The 13,908-nt window shown below is 43.9% G+C and overlaps 1 protein-coding gene across 2 annotated transcripts in view; it reads left to right on the forward strand.

The window, feature by feature from the left end:
- The first annotated feature begins 12,399 nt into the window (after positions 1-12,399).
- Positions 12,400-13,908, forward strand: part of CDH13 (cadherin 13) — a 449,240-nt gene continuing 447,731 nt past the window's right edge. For both annotated transcript variants that reach the window (XM_036390362.2, XM_036390361.1), the window contains exon 1: positions 12,400-12,537. In XM_036390362.2, the coding sequence (XP_036246255.1) occupies positions 12,493-12,537 (45 nt within the window). In that variant the 5' untranslated portion in view covers positions 12,400-12,492. The remainder of the gene's footprint in view (positions 12,538-13,908) is intronic.

Below are 13,908 nucleotides of genomic sequence, written 5' to 3' on the forward strand. Positions count from 1 at the left end.
GAGATGACTGGCTCTGTAAACTAAAATTATTTCTTACTGAATCCTTCTCCTTTTTACAAATGAGTATGTCCTTATTTTTCTTTCTTTTTTTTCGTGGATCCTGTCTTTGGCAATTGGGGCAACAGTGAGATTATTGGGAGTCACCAGATGGTGCTATTGTACATTGTCTGTCTGGTTCAGTTCATCTGGTTATCAAGGGAATCTCCTCAAGAAATTCAAAGCATCAGGTGCACCAAAGCAGTTGGTGCAGTTCCTACCAAAATCTCCAGCAAACCTCATCTCTTACCTGAACTCACCTGATGAAGAGTTATGTCCATAGGTACAAAATCTAGGAGACCTTTTAGTTTCTGTGGAAAAAGAAACAAAATATTCTGTGAAACCAGGTCATCTGCATCTGCATTCCTCATGTGAGTAATGGTCAATGCTATGAACTGGCCATTTATGCCACAGTTATGAATTGCCTAAAGAAAATTCACAGTAAGAGAGAATGCCTGCAGAGAACATACCTGGAGACAAATGCTCCAGTTCTCTGCTGGGGAATAAAAATATTTTTGCCTGCTATCCCAGGATGGAGATAAAGATGTGATGTTTGGATGCTTTATAATCCTTGGATAGTTCTGTCAGCCGAACCAGCTGCGTACATATTGTAAAAGGCCTGAAAAATGTATCAGCCTGGATGTGCTCTTGTGCTGCTTGTTTTGTGGCAAAGAGGAAAGAACAAGACAACCTGTCGTCTCTAGCAGAGTCTTCCTTGCTGATTGAGGTTAATGTATTTCTTGGTGGGGCAGAAATGGTTTGGAATAAATTCGTTACAAACTGGGGGAGCAGGGAGCTGAGCTCGACTGAACTTGCTGCTGCTAAAAGCCGTGAAACCACATGGACTCAGGTAAAATCCTGCTCAGCAGTGGGTGTTGGCAGAAGCAGAGTCTCACCAGGCTCTTGTGTAACCACAGAGCCATAAAGTAAGAGGTGTGCCAAGGGAGAAAATCTGGCATAAATATGTGACAGCATTGATTCCTTTAATCAATGCCCTCAGGATGTATTAGCACTCTGCCTCCTTGCTCCTCTGTGATTAATCAATAGAAACACAGTTTCCAGGTAGGGCAAGTGTCACCAGCAGGCACAGCCAGACCTCCAGGGCCTTTTCCTCAGTGTACAAATCAGTTTTGTCTGTTCTTGTTATGAGGTTTATGGTCTGCAAGGGTTTTGCATAAAGCAGCAGCAGCAGCAGCAGGCAGTGCAAAGCTGGCTTGTGCTGCAGGATTGGAGGGTGCTGGGGAGGGATGGCAGCAGGAGATGGTGATTTTGGATATTGTCACATCAGCTCACACACTGATGGTACTGGAGCTGGCAGGTTACTCTGGCACTCCACTGGAAAATTGATTCCCCAAACCCCAATATTTGAAATCTGTCCAATATTCCAGCAATATTAGGTCAGAACTGAAGGCTTTGGCTGAAGGATTACAATATTACACTTTGCCTCTCTTCTGGTTTTGCATCATCATCCAAGTAATGACACTGTGCAAAAGAGTTCGCAGTGAGGCAGAGATTTTAGGGAGAAATACGCTTTATTTTCTTACACAGTTGGAAAAAGAGGTTATGAGAAGCCAGGATTCCGCTCCATTTTCTCTTCTGTTTCAGCTGAAAGCTTCAAAAAACATGGATCAACATCTCCTATGTCAGCTGGCTGCACACCTGTACAAAGACACCTACCTAAAGCTGCCTGGAAGTTACTGATCAACAGATCCCTCTCTATTCAACCTCTTTATTAAGCTGAAAATATTACTGGTGTTTTCTTTTTCTGTGCTAGTGATCCAATATCCTGTCATGGTAGACTAAGGCTCCTAATTTATGTGCTGGCATCTTTTGAATAAAGTTGAAACGTTGTCTGCAGCTCTTCTTTGCAACTGTTTTTAAATGTTGAAACAGCATTCTGTCTACATTGGAATTCTGTTTCATTATTTTCTTCCTTAACTTGATTTGTGATTAAACCCATCTCTTCTCAGCTTTCCAGGCTTAAAAGCTGTTTCTCAGGAAGTTCTTCAACAATTATTTTCTACTTTCAGGCTGATGGCTCCCTGGCAATATTTTAACTACAAGCTTTGAAATGGTGTTAGATAGATAAATAATGACATTTCCCAAAGAACATACAACCTGACTGCTTCCTTCAGAGACCAGCTTTTATCACTTTCTAGTCAACTTACTTATTTAGTGAACTCCATTAAATTTCCATATAAGTGGATATCTTGAGGAGTTTTTTTCTGCTGAGTTTACTCGCTCCTTTTGCATCTGTTTTGACTGTTTTGACTTGGATCTAATCATAAGTAAATTTTATTTCTCCCTATTGAAGCTTGATTGTATATGATTATCTCTTAAGACACTTGGCATGTTTAATAACATTTGATTGCTATTGCTTTATATCTCTGGATTTCAGCGTTCAATAGACTGAAAGAGTTAATTATTAATAATTATTATTAATTATTGCTTCCACTGAACCAGCTTTTTTCTCTCAGGTGCACCCCCTACCCACTGGTTAACAAACTCATCTGCACCCTTCATTTTGTTGTATCTTACTCAAATACTTAAATTTTGGTCTCAAACTGAGGGCAATCAGGGAAGTGATGATTCCAGTGGCTGAGTCAGCATTCCCAAAATCCCCCTTCCTAAAATAAAGCAGTATTTTAGTTTGTGCATTCTGGTCTGAAGTTTTATTTTAATCCCTCTTTACTTAGTGGGAAGAATTACAAAAAGAAGATGAAAAAAGCTTAAAGAACCCAATTTTTCCTTTTCCACAGCACAAGAAGTTCACATCTCTCTGGGTGCCAGGCAGGGAGCCAATGCCTTGAGCTGATGTTTTATTATGGAATGTCCTTGCAGCACCCTGGATGTGCTGGGCTGCAGGGAAGGGTGGCACAGATGTGACAAACAGCTCAGTCCCACTGCACCCAGAGCAGCTGGACCTCAGGAGTGCTGTTCCCATGTGCCACCCACCCAGGTCCCTCCAGGATCAGCATTTGAGAGCTTTCACCAGAGCTTTCTAAGAGCTCTTGTTGCCTTGGTGCTATTGGATCTCTTTAAAACCTGCTGAAAAGTGGGAAACTGGCACATCTCAGCATCTTATTATCTTTGCTGCATCCCCAGACTGTGATGCACAGATTTCCCCAGGGCTGCAGCTGGCCAGTGCTGCTACACAGGGTGTGGCACATGGGCTTTAGGAGCTCATGTTGCCCGTTTTTTGGAACCAGGCATTGATCACTGTGAGGAATATTTCAGAAAACAGGTTTGGCTTCCCCAGATTTAAACAGCTCTCAGAAGAAAACATTTCTTTTATTCTCCAAATGAGGACAAAAATAGCTACTTAGAAATTATCTCTATTTCTATAGAATACTTCTAGCACTACAGAATAATTCTTATTTCTTTGGATTTTCCTTTTCCTTGCTGAGCTCTGTTCAGTGTCTGACACAAGAACAGCTGTACTGGCTCCATCCATCTCACCTGCACTGCCTGAGCTAACAGCATCCTGACAGGAACACAGCCTCCCCTTGGCATGGCACAGTCCCTGCCCTGCAGCTGCACAGACCCTCTGTTCCCCCGGGCATCAGCTGCCTGCATCTGCTGCACTGATGGCAGGGATGCTTTTCCTGATTAAAAAGAAGGAAAAGGGTGAAATGGTGGCCACCAGCAGAGTGAGATGGGGCAGCATGCACACCTCCTGCTCCTCCATGGGGAGGGACTGCTGCCTGCGCGTGCTGAGCCCTGAGATGCCAGCCTTTGCCACCGTCACTGCTCCTGCACAGGTACCACTGCACCAGCAGCCCCCACCTCCCTTCCTTCTGGTCTGCCCCTTTGCCTTCTCAGGAATTCTTTTGTCATCTTTTAGGAATGCATTTACCCTGGTGCCTGAGAGACCCACAGCAACAGTGGCCATAAACAGATGCCTAAGGAGGAGCAGGAACAGGCCATTCTCATGATCTTTCCCCTGAGTGCTTTTCCAGCTTCCAACTATTTGCAGCTCTGGGGATTTCCTGATCTGCTGTTGTTAGCTGAGGGAAAAAAGGTATTGTGGAGCTGAATGTGGCTTCTTTGATCTACTGGCTTGTCAGTGCTGGGCTCAGCTTAAAGTTGAACGTGCCCAAAGCTGCTTTAATAAATGTCAGTGGATTGCAGCTCCCAGGAGACCAAAGATCTGCTGCAGGGCAGGCACGAGACTATGCAGCACTAGTTTTTTACCAAGCATGGCCAGTAGAACATCTTAGATCTACCAAAGCCCTATTTTGACTTAAAGTAGGAAAAAAAAATAGGTTTAGTACCTGGCTGTGGGTCATTCTCACAGCATTCCATCCCACCTTCATTCCTGATTAAAAGAAAGCAAATTTCCAACCCACACTCTATCATTGAGCAGCTGACAAGGGACCTCAGAACAAGGGTTAAGTGATGCCTCAGAGCCCCAGAATGACCCACTGCAAGCTGTTTGCTCCTTTCTGAGAGACCCAGTCAGCCAAAATCAGGTAATTTTGTGGTCACAACCTGATCAAGGCAAGGTAATACATGAATATTTGTTTTCTAGTGTTAGAAGATCCAGTTCCATCAATTGAAAAGGAGCTGTTTGTTTCACGTTGAGGCTAAGCCTACTAAAACATCCTAGACTGCCTCTTTCTTGGAGTACTGCACACATTAAAAGCTAAACCCAAGAGAGAGATTACAGATGAGCATGAGGCAAGGTAACCTTCTAGCATCCCAAGGGAGACAGCAAAAGGAACAGGTTTTTTCTCCATATTTACAAAGGCTTAATGAATTTTACATAAGCAAGATACAAAATTGAAGACAAACAATGAAATACAAAGAGATCTCAAGATACATGATGAACCAAGAATTCATGCATAATATACAGTATTTCAAAGGCATGTAAAGAAGCAGTGTAAGAATATGATGTTTTTGGTGTATACAGAGTGATTTGTTTGAGAAAGATTCTTCCTTAAGGAGCCAAAACTTGAAGATGCATCAAGCCCCATGCAGCCTTCTGGATGCAGGAGGGCAGAAAGGATCCCTGGATTCAGGTTGAGTGCTGTGTTTTATCCAATCTGATTATCCTGATTATAATTCCAGGTTATTTTCAGACCTAAAACACCCAAACAAAACAGCTTTCTGGTTATTAAAAGAACATTCAATTTTCAAATGTTAATTTTTCCACCTCTGCATCACAAGGACTTTCTTTTTTCCTTAAGTCATGTCTACATCTGCAGAAACAAATTTCCTCTAAGGCTATGGAATATCAGAGAACTTTGCCATAAAAGGTTTGATAGGTATAGAAAATTCCATGAGAAAGGGACATCCAGAAAATTCCCCAATGCAATTCCTACTTTTCAAGACCGAGAAAATCTATCATCGAAGAGAATATCACTGTTTTGAGTTGGCAAATCTACCAATGATAAGGAGATGTATCCTAAAATCAATTTTTGAAGCCAAACATGTGAGACTAATGACTTTATTTCCATGCTTAACAGGTGCTGATACCAGAGGGAAAATACTAAATAGCGTATGACACCCTTGAGAAGCATGTAAGATATTTATCTGCCTAAAAGCCATGACTGTTGCATAGAGAAAAGGTTGTGAATGTAAATGGAGAAGAAGGAGTTTAAGGATGGAGGGTGAAACCTTGATGCTGCTGCAATTGATGGCAATTCGAGTTCAGTGGGACAAGGGTATCCCTGAGCTCACCTCAGCCTGGCCCTGTCACAGAGCTGGGGCTGCCCAGCCTGCTCTCCACAGTCAGGCTGGAAAATCAGGGAATCACAGAAAGGCTTGGGGACCTTAAGGTGGGACACCCTAGCCCAGGTTGCTCAGAAGTGGCTTTTCATTTTCTGGGGGAGGATTTGCTCAGGGCTCTTGTCCTCCTGCTGGGGCAGCCCTCTGGTACCTGACCAGTTTCTAACCCAAGGCCACGCAGTTGCTGCCTTGCCCAGGGCAAATACAATCACAGCTCTGATGGAGGGGATTTGCAAACATATTTTTATGATCATTCATGTGAAATACAGAGCTGCAGTAGCCAGGGCAAAAAGAAAAGCAGCTGAAAATGACATGAAAGAGAGTAGTGCCCCAGTCTCTTAACACCTCCAGTGCAAGCAGCTATGCCCAAAGTCAGGAGGTTTAACAGCTCTGGGCTGATGTGTCAGCTCAAGCCCTGTGCACAGAGATATTCAAAGACTGACACATTCTCCCTCTCTCTCTCAACTATTTTATTCCCCCTAAAATATACTTATGTATCTGCTGTTCCTCTGTGAAAAGATGAAAGATTAAGCTGGCTTGTGCCTGGGTAAGAATGGTGAAATGTTCTACCCATAAGTAAGCTGTATATTCATGGTAGAATATTTTAAATGACCCTTCTATCATAAGAAGGGATTTAAAAAAAAATCCATAACTGTGAGATTTAAGAGCATATCTCTCACATTTGAATTTCCTAGCTGATATTTGGTTGGGCTTTAGAAACTGTCACACAATAAAGCCATTAAAATTCTGTGGTTAATTTATTCCTGCAGTATTAACTTTCCCATTACTCAAGATAAATATCTTGAGTTTGGATATGTCTTAGAAGAACTTTTGACAGTGATAACTTGCTTTTTCTCCCATTTCCTGTGGAAATGTTATTTTATTTTTTTTAATGTATAAAAGAGTAACTTTTCTAATAAACTTGCACAGTGAATTTTAAATAATGACTTTGAGCTACCAAAATAGGCAATGATAAGGTCTTTTGTGCATTTGTTTGGTTAATTATTCTGATTTGTATTTCTGGGCAGAATTCAATATTACCGAGTCTTGGAAAATACAGATCCCATTGCCAAAACAAATTTTCTCACTCCTGTATCCATTCATTTCCTAGACAATAGGTGAGGTCAGAAGGGAAACAAGGAGTCATTCCCATAATAATGGCAAACAACTAATGAGCTGCCATGCATCATATTCTCCTTGCACGAAGCTGTAATTGCTTCCAGAACACCTGTATTCAGGCCAGATACAATCATGAGTAGGAGGGAGGGCAAAGGAGCAGCGCTGTTAGAACAGGGAGGGAGAGGCACATGTGAGGAATGGGAACAGATAGCCCAGCCAAGGAGGAGATGCTGAATGAAGCTGTGGCTCAGTCTGGGGTTTGCACAACAGCTGAGGGTCCCTCAGGAAGGCCATAGGTTCTTTCAGTACACAAAAGAGCCAGTGCCTGAGGCATTTAGCAATTTACAGCTCTGGGTTTGACCATCTTTATGATCTTAATGGGGTCCCTTTGTGTTGTGCGCCCGAGTTTTCCTTCTGGAACACTGCAAGAACATTTTTTTATACCCACATGCTGTGGGGAGGACACCCATGCTGATGGCCTGTGAGATCAAAGAATTAATTAGGTTGGAAAAGATCTTTGAGATCATCAAGTCCAACCTGTGACCCAAAAGCACCTTATCAACTAAACAATGGCACCAAGTGCCACATCCAGTCTGTTTTAGAGCACCTCCAGGAACAGTGACTTCAGCCCATTCCAGTGCCTTTGGATTACTGAAAAGAGGGTAAATAAAGAGGCAGACTTCAACATGGATAGAGGTGTAGGATTACAGGTGGCTGAATTGCTGTAGACTGTCACTAAACCTGGGAGTTTTGCAGTTGGTGCAAGCTCACAGGACAAGATCAGTTGCTGTGATTCAGCTGAAAAGTACAAATTCATAGCAGGCATGGGATAAAACCTGCATTATTCCAGGAAACTCTTAGATGCTAGAAGTCAGCTGAGGAGCAAGAGCTTCTTCCACAAAGGGGCCCAGAGAGAGAAAGGAAATAAAACCAAACTTTTTTCCACAGAGAAGATGCTGTGGACAACCCAACCCACCCCATACCTAAGACTCATCTCACTCCTTTCCTATCTTGGTTCAGATTGAGTTTGAATTAGGAACAGTTTGCTTCTGGTTCAAGTAAAGGTTAGAAATTTAGATGTACACTGCTGCAAAGTGTTACTCTAGAATGATTTACAAAAATTTGGTTTTAGAAGTTTAACACAAATTTTGTTTATGCTTAAAGGGCTCAGGGATCCAAAAACATGGAAAACCCAAACAACAATAGGTTTTATTCCTATAGGAACTGAAAAATTGTGTTCACAAGAACAGGGATTACTTTGATTATTATTATTATTACTTGTACAGAAAAGGGTGTGATGGTCCCTTAAGGATTTTTCTACAATGTAAAATTCCTGTTTGACTAACCATTTTTAGTCTTGTTCTGACAATGGAACACACCCTACTTCTTTCCACTCAATTATCAGTTTGTTGTGTTGCCTGTGACTTGCCTGTTAGCAAGTATGAAAACAAAACCCTTCTACTATCCCAGAGCTTGGGCTGGGATGTAGGGAAACAGTAGACAAAGCATCCAGAAGTCCCACAGGTTTTAGAGAAAGCTGAACAAAACTTTCTGTTGCCAGTAGGTCCTTCATGTAAGAAAGTCTTGTAGGAGTTTGTGGTATTATAGAGGCCTTGGGTTGGGTACAAAATGAAAAGCTGTGGGCTGAAATTCAAACTGCAACCCCCCTTTTTCTAGTTTTGTAAATATTTCCCAAAGAAACTTCAGCTGCACTAAGACTGGAAATTCTGAGTATCTGTCCCCCAGAATAAAACATTATTGCAGCCAGTGGCCTCACTTATTCCTGCTGGAGAACCTCAGGCAGGAAGATGAGATTTCACTCCTCTATGGAGTCCAGCTCAATCCAGGTACATTTACTACAGCTTCTTGTCCTACTGTCACACCCTCAGTTGTTGCCCAGGGCTAAAACCTTTTCCCAGGCTTAAAGAAAATGCAACCTGGTGAAGCAGCCAGGAGTGTAGACTGCCAGTACCATGGCAGGGGAAATTAGTCCCTCTCTCTCACATCCAGGTTTCTCATGTGACCCACTTTAAAGAGAAATTAAAATTCCCTTGTTCTGATACATTCATAGCAGCTGATACTCAGCTTTTACAAAATAGGGCAAATCTTCTGAAGGTCAAAAGGCATTTCTGGCAGCATGCAGTCACTCCCTCATCTGCTAATGGGTCTGTCTCTGAAAACTCCTTGTGTGTTGCAGGCAATTACTACTGTTCACATTAGCTCAGCATTGGCCCCTGTGGCCAGAGAATGTCAGGGAGAGGGACTGAGCTGACGTGTCAAGTTGCTCCACATTTTATAAGTGAAGAAGATGGCATTTTGTGTCTGAAGACTACAGACCATATTACACCCATCAGTTAGCATGGTTTTGAATCAGAAAAGGTCTTGGCAGGAGCTTTCTTTGTCACAAGCCAGGACCCTCTCACTCACTGCCTGAGCTTACTACACATTTTGTGTTGGCAAGAAGCACAGCTCACTGTAAAAGGGGAGGTCTGGACCCTCTCATTAACTATGCTTTAAACCTGAGGCTGTTATTTCTATTACTGTTGCTCCATGGCACCTCAGTTTTATTTCATTTGTGAAGCCATGTTGCCCCAAGCTGGGGTTTAGAGAGAGCCCACCCTCCATCACCTGCACTCTTGCCTCCTGTCCAGCTCCTCAGTAAAGCTCTGTAGAGTTTCAACCTCCTCCCATTACCTAGCTGAGACAGAGGCACCAGCTATTAATTTCTAATTAATAACCTTCTGGCTCTTCATTAATCAGCTAATTAGCAGAGAAGACTCTGCGCCTAACCCCAGAAGACACAGCTAGGCTGGGGGCCCACCTGCACGGGGTCAAACACCCGATTGCAGCAGCTGCCCTCCTCTCTGCTGGGGTCCCCAGCAGCCAGGGCTGTGTGTGCTGGAATTCCCTCAGGTAAGCAGTGCCAAAAAGCCATTTCCCAGCGTGGCTGGGCCCTGAGGGTGAGGGTGAGCGCTGCCGGTGGGCACAGCCACCCTCACGCTTGGGCACAGCCGCCCTCACGCTTGGGCCCTGCTGCCCTCACGCTTGGGCCCTGCTGCCCTCACGCTTGGGCGCCATATTGTGCTAGGCCTTGGCAGTGGTTTGTGAAGGGTTAACTCCCCAGGAATGGTTAATTATTCCTCCAGGAATGCTTAATTACTCCTGTAGGAATGGTTATCACCCTTCCAGGAATCAATAGTTGCCTTTTAGGGGATAAGTAAGAGCAGCTGTGAGTAGAGGCCAAAGCAGGAGGGACAGGCTGCAACAGGAGGAAGAAGCTCTGTGGAACTGGAGGTAAAAGGTTGGTGAATTTGGTTTTTATTAAATGATTTTCTCTTTAATTGTTGCTAGAGGGTCTTGGCTCATTCTGGAGGTAAAGGGCTGTGTTATATGGCTTCTTTTGGCTGGGAGAGTCCTTTGGGGAAGCAAGTCCTGCCCTGTGCTAGGATGTGGAGGGGTGCCATGGCTGTAGGGATGGCCATGCTCCTGCAGGACCATTGGGAAAACCTCACCCTCCTTGTTCCCCTCTCTGCCCCTGCTGGCCATGCTCCTGCTGGACCATTGGGAACACCTCACCCTCCTTGTTCCCCTCTCTGCCCCTGTGCTGGGATGGCCCCATAGCCTGGTTGTGCCTTGTACAGAAAATAACTGCTCATGTTGGCTCAAATCTCATGTCACATTATCCTGCAGTGAATCATCTACCCTATGACTTGACTTCTATTTTTTTTTTTTCAAATGAGTCTCTTTCCTGTAAAACAGGATGCAGATATGCCTTTGTTTCTTTCAGCCACCACCTACTTCTGGTGGGTCTGGTAACTCACTCAGCTGTTTGGCACCTGTGGTGGGGTTAAGAATGTCCAAATCCCAGTGCCCCCATACAAAGGCTGTGCACACTGTGGAATGGCTGGTGCTGTTTTCTGTGGGATTTGCTCTATAAACCACACCCAGCCTGGTTTATAATTTCCTAGGTGCTCCTCTTGAGGCTGGGGATTATACTTGGTGGCAAACTGACTCCCTGAAAGAGAAGTGGGAGGTGGCCAGTCATGTATTTCTAGTCATAGAGCTCTAAGGTTTTTCTTTTTTACCCTGCTAAACTGGCTTTCTGCCTATGCCTAAAAAAGAAAAAGAAAGCAACCTACCTGCTTTTTTTCCTTTTTATGTCTAAGTAGTGAACCTTTTGTGGTTATGTAGATAGAGCATTATTATTTCTGCTGGTAGTTCCTGCTAGGTTTTGTTTGGATTGTATTCCAACTTGAGTGTTAATTTAAACTCATGTGTAATGGAGGTACTGGGACAGAGTTATTGCTGCCTGTGAGGGTTTAGACTTGGAAGACAGTGTTTTCCCTCAGTTTTGGTCCAGTGGTATGTAAAGGAAGATGTAAGCTCTGAGCAGTAGACTAGCAGTGGTTGCATCAAACAACATTATTCACAGCTGGGAGCTCCTGCTGATGCTGGGGAGCTCAAAGTGGCTGGCGGCTCCTTTATCCCTTCTATCTGCTACCTGCCTTTCCCTCCCCATGTTTCCTCTCATCTCCACCAGCACAGCAGCCACCCGTGGTGGGGCAGAGCAGAAAGTGATGGCAGCTGGTTCTGCTGGATGAGCAAGTGTGGGAAAAACATCACTGATGAGAGCTGAGGAGACTTTTGATCCTTCTAGAAATGGGGGAAGGGTACTGCTAAGTAACCTTGGTGACTGCCAGGAGGCAACTCAGAAAAGGACTGGAGTGTGGTGATACTGGGGAGTGGCAAGGGAGGTGGAGTTGGAAATGCACTCAGGGGAATTCACTCCTAATCTTTGGTCCATCTGCCTGTGTTGCTTGCTGGGCTGCAACATAACCAATCCAGAGAAAGCAGGTTCCCTCTTTCAAACAGGAAAAGTTTTTCTAATTGAAGGACATGCACCTTTGAGACTCTGTCCTGGATTCTAGTTTGTTTAATTAAAAGCCAATTCTGCCATTACCTGAGCAGTTAATAAAATCTATTGCCTTACGATGCATTTTTTCTGCAGGCTAGAATGGATCTGTCTTGGTTGTGATTTGTGAGATTGAGGGGAAAACACAAAATATAACCTATATTTCTGCTGCACTGAAAAATCTCTCTGTGTTCTCCTTCTAAGGCTTGGAAGTACCCAAAACTGCAGAGGTCATTTTTTTTAATTATTAAAAATAAGTTTACCTTATTAACATTTTAATAAAGAGAATCTCTTTGCAGTGGTGCTCAGAGTTGCTCTTATTTATCTCTGTTCGATTCCATTCTGTAAAAGGGAAAATACTATTGAGATATGTAAAGCATGATGTTAGGTGGAAACTAAACAGAAATACACCAAAGCAAAAATGCTTTCTGAAGGTGCTGTGTTTGTAGAGGTGCTTGCTCAATATGTGTGATGCAAAATGGGGATGCTTTGTGAAGAAATCATCCTTGTAAAGCCATTGGTTCTGGTCATCAGACTCTATCCAATGCTTTAGTGATGATGCTGCTGATCTATTTGGGAAGTTGGCTGGCTCTCAAGGCAGAGTCTCTTCTCAAAGGCTGTTTCACAGTGAAAATATGCTCAGTGCAGCCGAGTGCATGAATGAAAAAGCCTCTGGTACCTTCTAGTCTGGCAAAATGCAGCACAAAACTCAACTTACTCTGTCTTTTCTGCTGTCCCAGGTAAGAAATGTGTGGTTTTTTCCTTGCTTTCTTTCATCTTTCTGCTTTTGTGCATTTGGATTTGAAAGTATTTGTAATTCAGCTCTGATTTCTGAGTAATTATACATTGCTTGAATTACTGTTTAAAGATGCAGGATCTCTGCTCTAAGCCAGTTGCTAGGAATGCAGGATCTCATAGTTCCCTGATTTACAATTACAACCAATTTGCTGTGTGATATATAGCATTTTTTTGTTTCCCTTCAGGAAGGGTGGCAGGGGGAATCTTTCAAGTGTCTCGGTTGCAGCTGCAGCGGCAATATTTTCTGTCGTATCAAATGCTGCAACTTTGATTTGCCTCTTTTCTCTGTGCCTTGTGCTGGGTGGTAGGTTTATAGACTGTTACAGGCAGCTCACGTTATTTATTGCTTTTTTATTTTTTTTTTAAATAAAAGAATTAGAGGGGGGGGAATATGGAGGAAAAATAAAATCAGACCTTGCAAAAGGCTCCCTTTGCCGTACTCTCCTGATAGATGTGTAACACTCCGTTAGTGACTTGCTGTGTAGCCTTTCTCTTATTAAATGTAATAGATCCCCCTCTGCCAGAGAGCAGAGGAAAAAACACCCAGCCTTAAAAACACGGAGCCGCCGGAGCCCCGCTGCTGCTGCCTGTCAAAGCACAGGGACTCGCTGGGCTTTCACTTCTCAGCTGGTCACTCTCTTTTCCTCTCGCTGCTGTCACAGGGCTCACTTTTGGGCAGCTCAGAGCAGGGCTGGAAATCCTTTGTTGTTGTCCAGCTTCAGTGCATTCCCCCTCCTTTTGTCTCAGGGGCTCCGTAAACTTGCGTTCAGTGTCAGTGGGCTGAGATCTTCTGCACCGAGCAGGGATGAAAGTTAATTCCTTTTCGAATCGAGTGGGTTTGTTAACCCTTGGAGGGTTGGTGGGGTTTAGTGTCAAACAAGTGCTTGGGACACTGAGCTTGACCCCCCATGTTCGTGTAACTGCAATCTCCAGCAGATATTTGGTCTGCTAATCCCAAACAGGGCAATAAGGAGAAAAACGGTGAGGGATCACCCCTGGGAGAGCTTTATTGCTAGAGCAGCTGCACGGTGTGTGAGGAGGAGGAGGAGGCAGTAGGGTGATCCACATGCTGTGATCCACATGCTGTGATCCACATGCTGTGATCCACATGCTGTGATCCACATGCTGTGGATCAAGGTTAGGGCACTCAGGTCCTGGTTTAACCTGGTCAGGAGTCAGGGCAGGGATGTGGGTGGTTGGAGCTGTGGGACAGCAGGAGGCTCCGTGGCTGGATTGGGAGTGAGCAAGCACAAAGGCATTTGGGTGGGTTCGGGATACCAGCCCGGCTCCGAGGAGTGGAACAAATGAAAGCA

This window comes from Molothrus ater, chromosome 12 (genome assembly GCF_012460135.2).
Source record: "Molothrus ater isolate BHLD 08-10-18 breed brown headed cowbird chromosome 12, BPBGC_Mater_1.1, whole genome shotgun sequence".
Lineage (NCBI taxonomy): Eukaryota > Metazoa > Chordata > Aves > Passeriformes > Icteridae > Molothrus > Molothrus ater.